Consider the following 17,953-nt stretch of genomic DNA (forward strand, 5'->3'; position numbering starts at 1 on the left):
GATCGTATCCCTCCATTACATCCATTAGGAAATTAATCACTGACCAAATTTTGAAAAATGCTCAAGGAAAAAACGTGCCAACTACAGCCATCCAAGACCCCTAAAATCAGCAGAATTGACTTTATTCAGCCAGCTCGGTGAATGGCTGCTCTGCACTGGGGTAGAGACAAGTTGCAATAACTTAGAGATCTCTCATATCTGTTTCCTGACTAGCAGAGGAGCGCAGAAACTATAAGAGGTTCCTTATCCGTGTTAATTTGCTCATACATATGTATTGTGCTTGTTTTCTGCAGGACAGGGAGAAGGAGGGGAGAGGGTGGATTGTGCACTGAGCTGTAAGGGCAGATGCTTGAGCAATATCTCTGTGCCAACGACAAGCTGTAATCACATTGCTTGTTTATTTATTAATTTCTGCTGCATGACGGGGTGCAGCCTAGACTGGCGCTCCAAAGGGAGCCGTATTTCAGATCAGCCGCTATGTTACATCGTATGTACTTCAAAGGGTGAGCCAAACCAAAATGCATTGTTTATAAAGTTTCTGTGGATCAGAGATTACCCACTAATTGTTTTTGTTGTTTTCCTATTCAAAGTAGCCTTGGTTATATGGCCTACAGTTTGTATAATAGCAGCATTACAGAAAACTTTTATAAAGCTCTGGAAAGCTTTGGAAAAGCATGGTTAAAGCGTTTAGGCAACCTACAACTCTGGCTTGAGAATGTTCAACATGGATGTAAATGGAATTACTTTGGAAGGCTTTGGTAAGCCTATATTACTAAGGTCAAACATTATATTTGCTTTATTTCTTGTTGATCCATTCCTTGCTCCTGTTATTCCAAAAAGATGTGTTTTGCATATCCCTTAATACATGTGGCTACAATTCATGCTCCATTCAGGATGTTTCTATTTGTAGCCAACCAATTGTGTTGTATGGAGATGAGACTACAAGTGTGACACCCCCATCCATGATACACAATGCAGGAATCATGGGACATGGAGAATTTTTATAGGTAGTGGATTTTGCAGTCACTATGCTGGACTCTAGTTTGCAGACACAAATAATAAAAACCAACAGCAACCTTCTTCCTGGCATAAACCAACACTTTTAAATAACAATGTTTTTTATTCACTTGCAACGCTGCTTTGAATTAGCTAGAACAATTGACTAGGCGACTCTCTAGCACAGCCCGCTTCTCTTGCACATCATAGCCCCCTGTTCTTAGCTTATATGGTGGTATGTACAAAAAAAAGATATCATGGTTAGAAATAAATTGGAAATTATAGGTTCACTTTCATCAGGTTCAGAGAGAAAGTAGTTAGTGCTTTCCTACTCATTTTTACCCATGATATAGGTTTTTTCATTGTATATTGCACAGATTCAGGGACAAGGCGGTGTACACATGGGTTCTTGAATTCTCCCCCCTGCCTTTTCTCCAATACCTTAAGTTTGAGGTTTATTCTATGTGGCAGTCATGCATAAAATACCTGCAGGAACTAAATGCACTGATGCATGAATTAACCCCTGCAAGAACTACCCCAAACTCATTTTACCATGGAGAAGGCACATTCATCATTTAGGAGGCATGTTCCTGCCCCTAGGGCAAGCTTGGGTTAGCTTGTACTACTCAGGTAGTGCTCTCTATGTACCGCCCATGCTCAAACAAACATGTCTGTGTGGTTCAGCCTAAATGCCAATAATATATAATGGGAAGATTTTTTTTTTGGAACAAATGGCAGCCTAACAACAGGTTTTTTTATTAGTGACCGCCAGCACCTCCATTTAGATCTGTGTTTAACTATCTCAAAGAAGCTGCAAGTTGCTTTAAATTGCCTAAGGCTTGCTGGTAGTGTTGAGCGAACCCGAACTGTAAAGTTCGGGTCAGTAACGAACTTTACGATTTTGGGTACACGAACCCGAACTTAGAGCCGAAGTTCGGCCGAACCCGGCGAACTGACTTCCAGGTGTTCGCTCATCCCTACCCACTAACCATTATTATTAGTGTTGAGTGAACCCGATGTGTAAAGTTCGGGTCCGTACCGAACTTTACAATTTTGGGTAGCCGGACCCGAACACGAACTTTGAGCTGAAGTTCGGCCGAACCCGGTGAACCCTGAACTTCCAGGTGTTTGCTCATCCCTACTTGCTGGATACAATATTCTAATCAAAATGTACATTTTTTTGATCTTGGTATCCAGGTCCACCATGATGGTGCCTTGGAAAGTCATAGTGGTCGGGCAAAGTGGACTGATGACTATAAGGGCAAAACGGTGTGCATCTTGTGTGAAAGGGAAAAACCTGCTTATAGGGAGAACACAAAAAGTGTGCAAATGACTTACAGGTGAATACAGTGTAATTGGTTGCCATGTTCATTCACTTTCTTTGAGATCATTATATTGTAGAGAAAGCATTTAGCATGACGACGCACCAATGGCCACAAACGGTCATAATGATACATTAGAGGCAGATATTCAGAATCACTTTATAAAAGAGAAATGTTTATAAGCATACACGTCTCAAAGACTCTGTACCTTCTTCATCGTGGCTCCTTTGTATGAATATCAAAGAATTAGAGCTTTCAGCATGGATTTCTATTTATTGGTGAAGAAAAGCTTATTGCTGTTCCTATTGTATGATACAAACCCAGACATAAAAGGTGAACATATAAATACGTCTATTGTGACTTGTTCATCACAAATCTGCACATTGAAATAACTTTGGTGGCGGGGATGGTGGATGGGCTGAACACACGGCAATCAATTTTCATCATTTTTTAGGGTAGGGTTGGTTGAGATCCAAAATGAGAATTGTGATGGGGAGTTATTATTAAATGGTATTTGAAATCTTGTTGATATAATAGCCACAGCTTTGCAATTATCATTATGTTATTAAAAGATGAAGTGCGAGAAGAAGAAAAAGCAGCAAGAGGTTAGCTAAGAGGTTGACTTAGAGGTTGACTTAGAACCTTAGAACTTAGAAGAAGCATGCTGATAGAAGGCAAAAGCAAAATGGCAACAAGAAGACTTCAGCACTGTGTCTTCTCTTTTAGGGCCCAGTCACAAGCTGGGAGTAGGTCCAGGACAGGGGCTCAGGGGAAGTGAGTTGGATGATGTTGGCCATCAGACTGAGGACATCGAATGGCTGAAGGAAGCATTGTCTGAGAAGGGGACAACACAGGATACCAACTTGGTCACAGTTGTCACTCCATCCTAGAAAAATCCCCTTATTGCAGGATAGGTCATTTAATACATATTTCAAATTTAGGTGATATTGATATTGCAAATTTAGGTGTGATTGTTGATGTGAATAAAGTTTTATGGCAATATTTGATATAATGGTTCTGTTATGTAGAACTATTTGGTTGCGATATACATTGCGATATATTTTTGTCATTCGTTACACAATCACTGCACGTGTTGGGAGTTCTCTTTTACAAGGTAGACTCAAACTAAGCCATCGACTTTAGAGGGATTGACTTTATTCTGGCATGACGAAGCAACCAAGACTCTTAAACAAATGCAGAGGATCCAATATAAACAGAGCTGTTATTAAAGCCAAGACGGTGTAGAAGGAATTTCCGTAATCCAGAAGTTGCTATTTTTCCTGCATGTTAAACCCTATTTGAAGTACACACCATCCAGGCAGCAGTATTAGTGATGCTTCGGGCTTACAACCATTCTTCAGCCAAAAAGCTCCGTCCAAAAACATTCACCGGCAAGAAGCAAAAGAATTAAGCTCAGGGGATACAATTAGCGGAGTCTAGATAAGCATATTTCTTGTTTGCATCGAGAAGGCTTAATTACCCCATGTTGGTGATATTGAGCAACTAATGGACGGGACGGGCCTTCAGGAACCCTGCAATGAATTATCTAGCGGCACAGCACCGGGTTCTGCCTGTGAACAGGCGGATGTCATATTGAGTGAGCTCCAGCTGTTAACAAAAAGCAAAACACACTTTGTCTACTTCTGTGAGGCTTCATTTTTATCGAGGAAACTCATCCATAGTTTTATCAGTATATGTTGGAGATTTACTTCTGGTACCACATCCCTATTTAATAAACCTATTTTATAGTATGCAGCAACAAAAGAAAATCGTGCCCAAAAATATCCTGTTCTTTTGTAATTCCAACAATGCATCAACCATGACCCATTGTGCAGCTTTATCTATCCATTGGTAAATTATTCCTTTACCATGTCTGGAAGTGTGGCTTTAATCTGGGTACAAAGGGTACATTTTCTTTTATGACAGTCAAAAAGCTCTCCAATAAAAAGGTGCAAGCAACAAGGTGAAAAGTGGGGTGCACAAACAGATTGACTTCATTTTGTACAGTCTGGCTTTGGGTATTGTAGAAAAATGAAATGTATGATGCCAAATTTAGGAGATTATTTGGCATCATGTACCTTAATATTCCCTGGAAAATGGAATTAAGGGCCTGGATAGGGCTATACGTAGTTATGTTGCTGCAGTTCTTTATTTGGGATCCAAACCCTGAGTGTCCTGGAAGGAATGGGTGGGCCAGGCACGTCATAATTTTACTTAATTTGAGGTACATGATGCCAAATACCTTCCGAAATGTGGTATTACATATTTTATTCTTCTACAGTATGTAAATTGTAATTGGGTACTGTTTCGGCTGCCCCTTAACTTAAGAGGTTTCAATGAGACAAACTGATCAATTTCACTAGGAACGAGCATAGAATATGTAACTAGGTGACATTTTACAACAAAATTAGATTTTAAAGACAAATTGAATTCAATTTTCCATTGAAAATTCAATGTTTGGTGAAATTAAACTTTTTTTTGCAAGTTTACATAACGTCTATTGTGAGAAAAATGAATGAGGTCAGGTGGGGATGGGGTCAGCTGGGTTGCTGGGGGTGGGGGGGTTCCAAGGTTTTTTTTTTATTATTATTTGTTAATTTTACCATTATTTCAATTGTAAGTACTTATAGGCACAACTCATAGGTTAGTGATGAGTACAAAGCATTCAACTAGGCAAAGAATAACTGGAAATTATACCAGAATTCTACATCAAAAGGGTCTTTTTCTAGATATGAGTATACAGTATTCTACTAGTTACAATTCAACCTTAATTTGAAAGCCCGGATCCAAATTTTTAGGCCCGTTAACCAATCAGGCCAGTCTGGTGACCAGTTGGGTCTTTCCATTTCCTCATTAGTGGTGGAGGTGAGTGGTCATTCCTCTTTGAGTACTCATTTAATGACTTGTGTGCTCTTTGCCACTAGGTCTACTGTGAACTTAGGCTGTGCAATGGAGAGGGGGTTTATGGCATTCATGAGGCTGGAATTCCATTTTACCTTTTCGTAAGTCCATTAGTAAAGTTAATCGCGTCCATTACCTTAACTCTAAAAAGGAGTTTTAGTTGCAAACATTTGTGAATGTGATAGTAGGAACAAAAATGGAGGAAAGAGCTTCATAAACTTTTGACAAAGCTCAAATTTCTGGCCCAGCCTTGGCCTTTGCTATGATGTCTACCTTGGGGACCCCCTCTATATAATTAATTCTCCGGCAACCAATACAGATATGATTATGTGACCAACACAGAGGGTTCTCATTGAAATATAGGGAACAACAAGACCATGGATATGACAACACATCTATTCACTAGGGTCAAGGTTGGGTATTTGATCAACCTATTCCAAACAATATACAAATAAAGCTAGTTTGATGAACACATGGTACAACGAAAAAGTTTTTCACTCACCTGCACAAAGACGTATTCATCCTGGACAATAAGGGAGTTGGTGTCGATGTATCCAGGAAATGGTTTTGTCCTCACACTCTCTGAACAATTATTCATCTTACAGACAATGTACTGTGCATCTGAAAAGCAAGAAAGGGAGCTGATGGTCACATCACAGATTTTTCTTGATTTTGCTTCAAATTCAAAACAAAAAATTCTTACAATGAAGACCAAGATCCTGGTCCAGGGTCATGACAGTGAATAGTAGTAAAGAGCTTATGTAAAATTTGATGGCCACCATCCAAATGGCGCAAGCTGTCAAACACAGTGCAGTGTTACTAAGCAAGGAGCTGAGCTTACATCTGTAATGAGTACATACGTATTGGTCATAAATCAGCTTTTGGATAAAATTAGCACATGATGGTCTCCCAGCATGCAATGCTTCTCTTCTAATGCCTATTTAGGTGCATTGCTTAGTAAAGATAATCTGATCTATTTTGTGCTATATATACAGTATACCCCATGTGTACCATTAGTACTATATGTAACGTAGGTGGGGATGTTGGTAAAGTCTGCTGGCAGCTTTCCTATAGGTTGGTGATAGCCCCTTTAACAGCCACCAGCCAACTGGAAACTTGCTGCTATGCACCTTATCAATCAGAACCCAATAGAGCCTATGATAAGATTTACTTCAATGGGTTCACACCAAACAGGCTTGTCTAACTTCAAGGAATAGAACCTGGGATCACTGGCCCAACACTAGATGACAAGACTAGCCTGGAAGAATCACATTTAAAATAGCAAAACATGCGATTTAGATTTGCATTTGGCATTTTGCCTCATTCGCCAAACTAATGTGCTAGAAACTGTTGTTTTGTATGGAGCTGTAATTCTATATTTGTCTTCTGCCCAGTTCTGGGCTAAAATATGTAAAATAAGACAAGTTGTGTCAGTTGGTGCCAGATCAACCCTGCAGTTTGTTAGCAATTATTGCCTATAGGTAGCTGGAAGCTTTCTGCCTTTAAAATCCCTTTATGGTTTGCTCATTTGCTACACACTGCTGGACAGAGACATCATAATCATTTCATAAGATGCACAGGCATCCGGGATACATTCAGCTAGACCTCTGCCTCAGTCATTGAATTTAGGCCTAGTTAGTGGCAGTTAGGGGTTTGCGTGGATGAGGGCATCACCATAGAAGCAATGACAGGATAACACGTAACTGAATTAAAATGGCAGCAAACATTCTTATCCTTTACACCTGAATTTACCTAAATGTATTCCAACTAGTTTCTTTTCCATAGGAATACCATGAAGAGGGTTCTTGTCATTAAATTTTTCAGGGGTTAAAGATGATTTTTTGCATGCATAAATCACATATATATACACAGTATGACCAAACATTTGTGGAAACGTGACCATCAGCTTGTTGGACATCCCATTCCATTATTAGGACTTTCCCCTTCTCCACTTTTCTATGTAGGCTCATTACAAAATTTGAGTACCTCGGAAAATTTGTGCCCATTCTAGCAAAAGAACATTTAGGAGATCAGGTACTGATGTTGGATGAGGTGAACTGTCTCGAAACTGCAAGTCTACTCTATCCCAATGGTATTTTTTAGGGTTGAGGTCAGAGCTCTGTGCAGGACCCTCAGGTTCCTCTTCATCAAAATGGTCAAACCATGTCTTTTTGGAACTGGCTTTGTAGGCCAGGGGGATGGAACGGGAAAGAGACTTGAGCAAACAAATCTGTGAGCTCGGAATTGTTAAAAATGTTAAAAAAACATCTTAACTCCAGCATTTAAATGAAGGTCCACATGCTTTTGGTTGGTGAGAGTTAGGTGCCAAAACCCTGTAGGCCAAGTAATGTATAAAGAGGTGACCAGTCCCAAGTACTAGTTTGTCACTTTTAGTACTAGAGGTGGCTTCCTATTTGCAGAATGGCAAAGTCAAACCCATCACAGGACCAACCTCATCTCCATTGGTGAAATGTGTCTGGTATGTATTGGAAGCCCAACCTTAAAGGTTTCATCTTTTTTTGGATGGAACTGAGAAAGGTAACAGAATAACTTCCTTTTAGGACAGGATGTGAAGTCTTCTCCAGCCTTCACTTTAATAATTTTACCCTCCAGCCTCTGCTTTATTAAATCTGCCCCCCAGACTCCCATTTAATAATTCTGCCCTCCAGCTTCCTCTTTTTTAAATCAACCCACCAGCCTCCTCTTTATTAAATCTGCTCTCCAGCTTCCCCTTTATTAACTCGACTCTCCAGCTTCCCCTTTATTAACTCGACTCTCCAGCCTCCTGCTTAATAATTCTGCCCTCCAACCTCCCCTTTATTAAATCGACACTCCAGCCTCCCCTTCAATAAATTAGCCCTCCAGTCTTGCACAGTTGTGCCAGCTACTCTCTGAAATTGCTTCCTCCGATCTCACTGCACACTGTTAGCTTCCCACAATATTCATCAGAAGCTGCATTAAGTCAGACAGAGCCCCCTCTTACCTGGCCGGAGGTTGTCCAGCATCACCTAGACCCTCTCCTCCCAGCTTGACTGTCCCTGGCCCTCCCCCTTCAATAAATAGATTTCAATCTTTTAGCCATGGAACATTTGAGCCCTTTGGAAGTTCCTCCCAAGAGTCACCCCACTGCTTGTATTAGGGTTGGGGTTCTTCATAGGAATAGGTAGGGTACTATTTAGGAATCTACATACAAGCACTCTTCTGGCCCTTCTGGTCTCCCTCCATTGCATAGGTGAGCAGGGACTGCAGAATATTAAGAAGAAAAAAGTTTGGCTTTACAAATTGTATTTTAAAGCCAATGGTCACCAAAACAAAGATGGTTGGACTCCCAAATGAGGGGACAACCAATAATAAACACCCAATAAAGTGGCTAGCTCATCATATCCAAAAGAAAATAAACAGTTTGGCTTTAGGTCTGCTTTATTGTTAAATTGTACAATTTTTTCAATTGTTATCATGCACAGCCTATGAATGGCCATTGGAAGCATCTCACCCATCGGAAGCGTCTCACCGAGGAGAAACCACGAGAGATCTCCTCTCAGATCTCCATTCCGAGCCTTAAACTGAATACAAAAAAAGAGCCTGTTTTATTTATTATTATAATTGAATTTAATATCTGGCCATCTATAGCCCGAATTAGGCTGTGTAATGCCAAGCCAAGAAAATCCTGAAATCTCTGAAAAAAGGCAAGAAAAGCTTTTCAGGCAGATGCTGTAAAAGGTTCATCTCAGCGATTCAAATGCTGTGATTAGCATGAGAACGATAAGAACTGATTTGCATTGAAACTTTTCACTGCACTTGGCCAGAGTTCCATTACAGATGAGAATAACTTTAATAGTATTCACTCGCGGGGAAAAAAGGAGGTGCGGTCCTGGGGGGGAGGGGAGTTTTGCAATGGAAATACAAGCAGATAAAAGAAGGCGGATGGGGGAATTAAAAATGTTTACCGTTTCATGAGATCGAGCAAGCCAAATGGAAATTGAGATTTTTTACCTTGTTGATATTAGCCCAGCCGAAAGAAATCCTTCTGATTTAATAAATGTTTTTGTCTTTTTTGTATCTGAAAAAGGATTTCTTGTAACAAACAAGTTATAAAAAAATAGTGGAAAAAATTCCAAAAGTTGAACTTTTTTACTATTTTTATTGTCATTTTGGGCTCTATTTATAAATGATTCCTCTGTAAATTTGTCTGTCTGTTTGCTGTCAGATGGTTCAATTTCTCTGGAGTCCTTTTTAGCATGATCAGGATTTCTAATGGTTGATTAGCTACATTTACCTTTTGTATTACATTTTGCTTGATTTTCCAAAATAATAATTAAAAATAGGAATGCCAGAATAATTTATAGCCCATTTTTCCTGTTATGTTATATAAAAAATATCCCCCAGGTGTTAAAAACCTAAAGTAAAGGAAATAAAGGGCTGAAATGTGAAGAGTTCACCTGCAGTAATTTTATCAGCCACAAGATGTCACTAGTCTTCATAGTTGTATGACATCCAGTGTCAGGTTTAAAGACTAACAACTATATTAAGGGTGAAGGGGGTCATGGCCGCACCCCCTAAAATAGAATTATTGTGGCTGTGTTCATTTATTTAGTACTCAGAATTACGCTGCCTTCATCACGTTAGCTTAGCTCTCTCACTTTGGGAAATATATGTACATAAAAAATATTGAAAATAAAATGCAGGGAGACCTTAAAGGTGGAAAGGAGAAAAAGTGCAGCATGGAGGGATTTATAGTCTGGAGTTAAACTTATCATAATATTTTTGGCTGGGGCTAAAGTGCACCTGTCACAGAATACCAATATTCATTTTATTAGATCGTTCTGTGCTATGGGACATTCGTGTTGCATATGATTGGTTTAGTTTGTGCTTTCTGCTTAGTAATGCTGCACAATGGCTGTGTTTGTCTATCATCTTTCTCAATGCAAATCTTCCATTTAGACCAGGATGAAAGGATTGAAAAAAGAATGAACAAATCTGAATGGAACAGATTAGTATAATATATGGCACAGTCACAAGATATAGTTTAACACGATGGACTTGATTTAAAAAAGTTCTCCAGGACTGGAGAAATAAGACTATCATGGGGGAATCCAGGTGATCCAGGAATGGATCTGGTCTAGGATTGAAAACATTTGCTAACTATGAAAAAATAATTCAAGGTTTGCTGTATTCCCCTATGATTGTCTATCTTCTCCAGTTTTGGAGAACTTTTATAAATCAAGTCCAATATACAGCATTTTATAATAATGGTAGACACCTTTTTGTCATCAATGGTCATTCCTTTGGTGATCATTATTTAGCTGAACCCCCTAGACTGCAGCTCTACCCTGAGCAGATAGTAGCTGCCACAGAAAAAAGGGACTCCGGGGAAAGACTCAATTATTTGGTGTCCTCAGGGTCACTCAGGGTTGCAAACTAGAAAGTTACCCGGCATTATTTTTGACCCAACTTTGTCCATCAAATATATATCATACAAATAATTGAATCTAAAGCAGAAATGGGAAAAATTTGTGTTTTGGCCAAACTTTAAAAAATGATGAATCCCTAAATGCAGAAATGTTGAGTCTTGAGTCCCAAAAAAGTTATTGGAGATCCAAAGACTGTATTAGACAGCAGCAAATTGTGGTTTGGGAGATGCTGCCAGCCTGACAAATATGATGAATATGAAGAAACAAACATGAGCCATATCAAGGGATTTTGACAAATAAGTGTGGGACTCGGTGGTACCTATGGCCAATCTAAGGGTGCTCCTGCAATAGTAGAAGCGGCTATCCCTATTTAATGTACAGCGCTGCGTAATATGTTGGCGCTATATAAATCCTGTTTAATAATAATAATAATAAAGGCAGAATAAACATTTAGGACAGCCATTGGTTCCCGTTTCCCTGACGCCTTTTGGGAATTTTAACTGCCCAAAACAAAAATCTGAAATTTAAATTCAGAATGGGCTATTTCTCTTGGAGTTTCCTAGAAAAAATGACCCATTGAAAGATTAGCCCCAATTTTTGGATTTTCCCTCAGTTTCTTCCTTATTAACAATTATTACCCTAGCTAGCTTGCTGGGTTGAACAATTGCTCTTTGAACAACGAGCAATGTGTGCTCCTCAGTTTAGTTACCACTGGCACCAATGGCCTTTTTGGCTCCTTGAAGGGGGGCATTATTCCCATTCCCATTGGATAGCAGTGTTAGAAGAATTCTTCCAATGGCCATCACACTAATATACTGTGATCTGGGGATATAGTAATCATTATATGAGACCCTGAGGATCTGAAAGTTTTTCAAGGGGTTCCCTATGTTAAAAAGGTTGAATAACACTGCCCTAAGGAAGGTGAATTTCCCCAGCGGTGACACCAAGAGCAATAAGAATGTATTCTGGTATCCTAGCTTTTCTCTAATGTATCCAACACTTGTTTCAGATGTTCTTTACCTTTGAGCTATTTCCATGTAAAAAACACAATTACAAAAACTGCTGTATAATTAAAACAAGTGGAAAGCTGGAACAGTACAAAAAAGTAGAACATTCAACTTACGTCCTTCAGCAGTTTTGGTCTCCAGGTGGACCAGCTCAGCGTCTCGGTTGGAAACAGTTACCGTCCTGAGGGCAAAGAATACATTACAGAGAAGTTAGACTTTCAGATTTCAGATTTCCTTTTATTTATGGTATTGATCCATTATTGTGTTTTGAGGGACAGCTCACTGAAAACATTAGAAGGTCGGGAAGGGAAAAATAATAGCTTTTTATTTGTTAAAAAAAACTAAATACCAGAAGCTAAATATATATAAAGCTCTTTTGGTCTGTTCATACCTAAGAAATAAAAAGTTCTCCCAGCCATGATTTTATTCTGCTACAGTTTAGTAAAACGTACCGGTTTTGTGCCTCCTCCACCCTATGATTGGGCCGTGAAAAAAGCTTTTCTGGGACTAGTTTGAAGCCATTTGAAGGACAGCATTATGAGCATAGAGGGAGTCATATGTTCCCCCGGCCCTTTTTACCCAGGCGCACCACCGGGCACTTTTCAGTAACCACCCAACATGTTTTTAGGTGGTTATTAAAAAGTTGGTACACAATACAGTGGCCACCACCTACCTACTGCTTCTTCCTAGCCAGCCTATAAAATGATGGGGATAACTCTGATACCAGTAGAAGAGACCAATCACAAAACTTGATGCTCCAAGAGGACTTAGATATGGATGTAGAAGGGTGCGACATGCGCATAAACCGCCATTTCTTGACCCCAAATATTAGGTAAGTTTCCTGGCCCCTTTGCGCCAACTTTAGTAGTACCAGCATTAGAAAAGTCAAGTTCTTTTTATGGGAGCCCAGTACAGAATTGCCCCTTGTCCCCTTCCAAAAGCTTATGAGTTGCCGGAATCCATGCTAGGTATGGGACATAGAAGATCAAAGAGGAAAGATTGAAAAAATATGACTGCAGATGAACAGATGGTGGTGTGGTTATTATTTCATGAAGATATCTGACTGTGAAAGGGTGGAAAAGGCCAACTTATAGAGCAAAGTTTGGAAACCTACCAATTGTTTTATTTTTCCTTTTGAAGTATTTACTGCCTGTTTATTGGCCGATGTTGAATCCATACCTTGGAACAACACAATATGAAAATCAGGTGCCACAAAATTCAGAGATTTCGAACAAGGTTCAAAAAACTCTTGAACAGAACCCAGGCAGATTTTCTCATCCCTCTTGTGACAATGAAGGCAATAAAACAATCAGATTTTTACAAGGACAGATCAGCAATGACAGCCTAGAAATCATCCAAAATGATCCAATTGTTATACCGTCATTTTTCTTTTTATTCCTTTAACTTTTTGTACAATTGCTCAGAGTTTGTGTATGATTTACAATGACATCTGTACATTTCTATAATCCATTTCCTAAAATTATTCCTGGTACCTGTGGGCAGATTTGGTTTAGTAATATAGAATATTTATTAAGAGATTTGCATCAATTAGCACATTAACCGTATTATTTTTGCCAATTTTGAATTAGATTTGCAAACTGCATATTTGCAGCTGTGACTGTTTATGGAAACTCTCCTACTGTTCCCCAAACCTGTCAATTTCCCGCAATCCATGCTGTATTCTGTAATACGGAAAGACGGTAATAGGATGCATGCTTTCATTTTCGGATCTGCACTGGAAAATGGAACTTAAAGCTGAGTACTCCATGCTGATATAAAAGATGTAAATTAATGCAGCTCCATAATCATTCAATTTATTTTTTTATAGATACAGGAGGAGAATTATGGATTGACGTTAAATAGAAAACGATTGGGGGGTCAGGTTCTGTACGTCTCCGACCTCTCCTCCAGTCTTACATGGTTGTACTTGATTAAATTTGCTTATCTTGGTTTCACTGCACACTGTGAGCCTCCCATGATGGCCCTGTTTTTTAAAGCTCTGCAAAGCTGGAAAGGATACACAAGCTGGGTGATCCAGCAAAATTCAAAGTTATTTTCTTTGTGTTAGCAAATGTTTTCATGTCCTGGACCAGACCCATTCCAGTTGATAAAAGCGTATCCTCTCCAGCCTTACAGAGCTTTAATAAAAAGGCCCGATGGGTCTGATTGAACAAAGCTCTTCAAGACTGCAAAAAATAACTATCGTGGGAGAACCTGAATAGTTCAGCAAACCTGGAATGGATTTCTTAAAAATTATTTACTAAAAGTTGGCAAATGTTTTCAATCCTTGACCAGATCCTTGCTAAGTTTGCTGGATCTTCTAGGTTCTCTCATGATAATCTATCTTCTCCAGTCTTTGAGAGCTTTAATAAACCAGGCCCAATGTGCATTAGAACCTGTAGCAACCTATTTTTTTGGCTGGCAGATGCCCCTCTAATGAATCTATACCCTCCCTCCCCTGCCCTTTCATTCATTGGATTTCAATTCTTTTCACCATGGAGCATCACATGTGGGCATTACCTTGGGCAATCTCCATGTAAATGCTGCCTACCCAGGAATGCCTACTGTTCTAGATTGACATTCACCCTTCCAGGCATTTGGACATTTCCCAGTTGGAGCATTTCCAAAATCATCTAGCCCCTCCACCTATAGTCTGACTGTTACTGGACACTATTTTTCAATTTACCATCACATGTGGGCATTGCTTAGGGCATACTGCATGTAAATAAGAGTCTACTCCAGATATGTATCTACTCATCAAGACATTTTGATATTTGCATGGTATCTGCTGACAAGGCCCATCACTTTTCTTTGTTTTAGTACTGGGAACACTACACCATGAACTGAGAATGAACAGAGGGCCCAGAGACAGTCCACCTAGGGGGTGAGGGACTGGATGATGGATGTCCTCCATCTATGGGTGATTGCCAATCTAAAGGAGTAAGTATTCTTTGGCAAGCTGTGTTTGCATGCATACCGCCCTAGGTAATGCCCACACGTGATGCCCCATGGCTTTATAGTACTGGGGTGTGTTGGGCCAAGGTGCCTTGATGTTCCCCAGAAGCTATGAATAGAACGCTGTTGGCCCTTCTTCGCACCATCAGTGATCTGCTTGCCCTAAAAAGAGAGGCACGGAGATATAGTGATCACTGATTCTGAAATAAAATATAATGGTAATTATGCCTATTTACATGTTTTTTGTTTTCCTTTTTTCTGCAAGCTCTACAGGCAAAACTAACTGATTTCGTTGGGGAGTTGGGCGACTAATTTCGCCCAACTCCCTCTACAATAACTTCTTTTTCCGTACGAAGAAAGGTAAAATCAATGTTTCAGCTTTAACTAGTTCAGGAGTTTTTACATTTATTTTTGAGAGAGTTATAAGTAGCATTTTTATATACTTGTTTCATAGTTACGCTGAATTCTCCAGGCAGATAAAATTCATTCTCCTCCTGTAGTTGCAGGAAACTCTACCGGTCTGACATAGATCTGAATTAAATTTCTCTACCTGCGTTCGGTTTAGATTTAGCCCCAGTAACACTGTTTTTATTGTAATATAATTCACAGATATTGCTCAATAATATAACGAGAATCAATCTATAAACCTCTTTGGTGCAGTTAACACGTTGCATATTTGAATAATTTCGTCGGTGTAAGGCTTAGCGCTCTTCACAAAAGGAAAAGGGAATCGGATAATTTACAAAAAATCTGATTCAACCGCTGTTACGTATTTCTTTTTAGATATTAAAAGACTTTAAAGGGCATTTCTAGACAAATTGACACATGCAATGATGAAATGCAATTATTGGGTTGGATCTACTTGATATGTAAGTAATAGAGGGTCTCTGCTGATTCATTCACCTCCACTGTGTTATATAAATGTGCTGAATAGAAGTGATGATAACCATCAACATCCTCAAGAATTTTCCAAGGTGGGGGTGGTAATAGAACGATTTTAATGACATCACCGGGGCTCAGAGGACATTATGCTATGTTAAGGTAATTTACATAAAACAATTATTAATAATAATATGTATAATTCCAACAATCAGGCTGGTGAACAATTGGAAGCTTTGAATGTACTGGAGATTTGTCATGGGGGCCGCCATTGTTGGTTTCTGAAAATGCCTGTGGCCCGGATGACCCTTTTGCATAATTTCAAGCCAGTAGCTAGAATTCTTCTTTGCATTTTTGGGGGGAATGTGATTTTAAAAGCATTAGCACAAGTTGGAATAACAGCCATGGAGCAAGCATTTGGTAAGCACCAATGGTTGGCAATATTAGCCCACTATTTCTCCAAAGGCTGGTCCTCTTCAAAAGGTAGCATATTGTCCATGGTTGCAATAAAGCCACACTATTTTTTTGGGCTAATGTGAGTTCAGCTAATATACATCTTAGTACGGCCAAGACCTTCAAAACACCTTCCCCCCATCCCCTCAGTCTACCCAGTACCCTTTGGGTCCAAGCATGATTGACCCTGTTTTTCAACATTTGTTCTCCTTAACTACAATGCGGTTTGCCCAATGAGTTTCACTTACCCTTCACCATCACTGCTTAATATACAGATGTGTTATGGCTGGAGCCATAGAAATATGCCTGGAGCTTTACTATAAATGTTAAGATATCCCTAGCCAATTCAATAATCACTGTGTATGATAGAAGAGGAACGCCTATTGCCAACCTGGCACCACTCGAAGGCAGGACAAATAGAAAGATTGTATCACTCCAGCAATAATAACAGAAGCAGCAATAATATATCAGGAGACATATTTTTAGGCATTGACTTATAGTAAGCAATGGTATCCTAAAGTATTTTTCATTACATGTCCAGCCATGGCCTACCCCCTTGTCCAACCGGGGTTTGCCTTCTGAGTCCAAACATGACTAAATTCTGGTGATCCATAGCTCACCGTCTTGTCATCTAATGTTCTGCCTCCTGGTCCACACACAACCTGCCCCTGGTCATCAAAGTTGTATCCCTCCATCAGGGACACAGAGAGCAATAATCATTTGGATTCACAGGCAAAGAACAATCTTTAGGAAAAGACCTATGGTAATCAATAATACCCCAGAGTTTTCTTCACGTCCAGCCTTGGCCTACCCCCTGGTCCATCCAAATCTTGTCTTCTGTGTCTATGCATGACTAGCCTCTGGTTATCCCTCCTTGTCAATCCATGGCCTGCCTCGTGGTCCAAACATGACTTGCCTTTGGTCATCCATGGCCTGCCTACTGGTTCATCCATGGCACATCTTATAGCCCACCCACCTGGTTTCCTTACTATGTGGATTGGCCATTATGTTTTACTTACCCACAGCTACTATTGCAGGCCATGAGGATGTTTTATGGCTGGAGCCACCCAAATTTAGCTAGAGTTCTACTGTAAACGTTCTGTCGCAATTCAAAAAGCTTTTTGTCATCTCCATGCTGCTATTTGGACTAGCGGTGTGCTTCGAATCCTTTTGGTCATGTAAGGGAACTATTCACCTCCCTTTCCCTTCATGTCATAAAAATAGGGATAGTTATTGCCAGCCTGGATTCCCTTGTCACCAGGACCAATAGTGAGGTTTCAGGCATAGACCCATAGTAAGCATAGAAAGACAAGAGTTTCTTGGATGTCTAGCTATGGCCTACCCCCTGGTCTACTCAGGGTTTATCTCTCTATTAATAAAACATTGATAAAAAACTTGTCAAAGGTTCCAAACTTTAACACACCATCCAAAACTCATAATAAAAAAGTTTGGCTATAGAACACTTTAAATCCCAGCTTTTGAAGGCTTACGTAACTGAACTGAAAAGAAGTTTTACATGATTTCTTTGGAGTTTTTCTTTAAAGTCTGACCCAATTCCCTTTATTCCCGATGAATGTCTATAGTACTTAGTCTGTGTGCTGTAAGTTCTTTAAATATGCAGTTTCTGCAGTTCTGTTTGGAATGACTTGGCGCTCGGCTTTGTTCTTTCTTAGTCTCAGTCCCCAAAGAGCTTGGAGATACACAATAAATAATAAGCAAAGAGGAACTCGTCAGGCTCCCCGACCGGCTGTTGTTCACAAAAGACAAGTCTGAAGATGTATCTCGGCATCCAAGCGTAGCCACTCCTCTTGGCAGCAGGGAGATCCCTGGGGTCGCTCACAAGCCGGCGTTTTTTAATTTGAGCTCTGGTAACGGGTAGATTTGCTCCAAGTCCAAGTTTAAATCCATAGCTGGCATTTATGACATCTCTCTTCATTCATTATACAGTCCTACAAGCAAGCTGCAATTCCCCATCGAACGTGCCCTGTCATTAACCCCTTGGAGGCAGGACAATAATAAACACAAGCTC

General features: G+C 39.8%; 1 protein-coding gene across 1 annotated transcript in view; it reads right to left on the minus strand.

Annotated features, from left to right (window-relative positions):
• The window catches only part of LOC140339858 (VPS10 domain-containing receptor SorCS1-like), a 299,984-nt gene that overhangs the window by 82,457 nt on the left and 199,574 nt on the right, over positions 1–17,953 (minus strand). The window contains 2 exon segments of the mRNA XM_072424760.1: positions 5,722–5,840; positions 11,754–11,818. Of these exon segments, the coding sequence (XP_072280861.1) occupies positions 5,722–5,840; positions 11,754–11,818 (184 nt within the window).

Source organism: Pyxicephalus adspersus, chromosome 10, assembly GCF_032062135.1.
Source record: "Pyxicephalus adspersus chromosome 10, UCB_Pads_2.0, whole genome shotgun sequence".
Classification (NCBI taxonomy): Eukaryota; Metazoa; Chordata; class Amphibia; order Anura; family Pyxicephalidae; genus Pyxicephalus; species Pyxicephalus adspersus.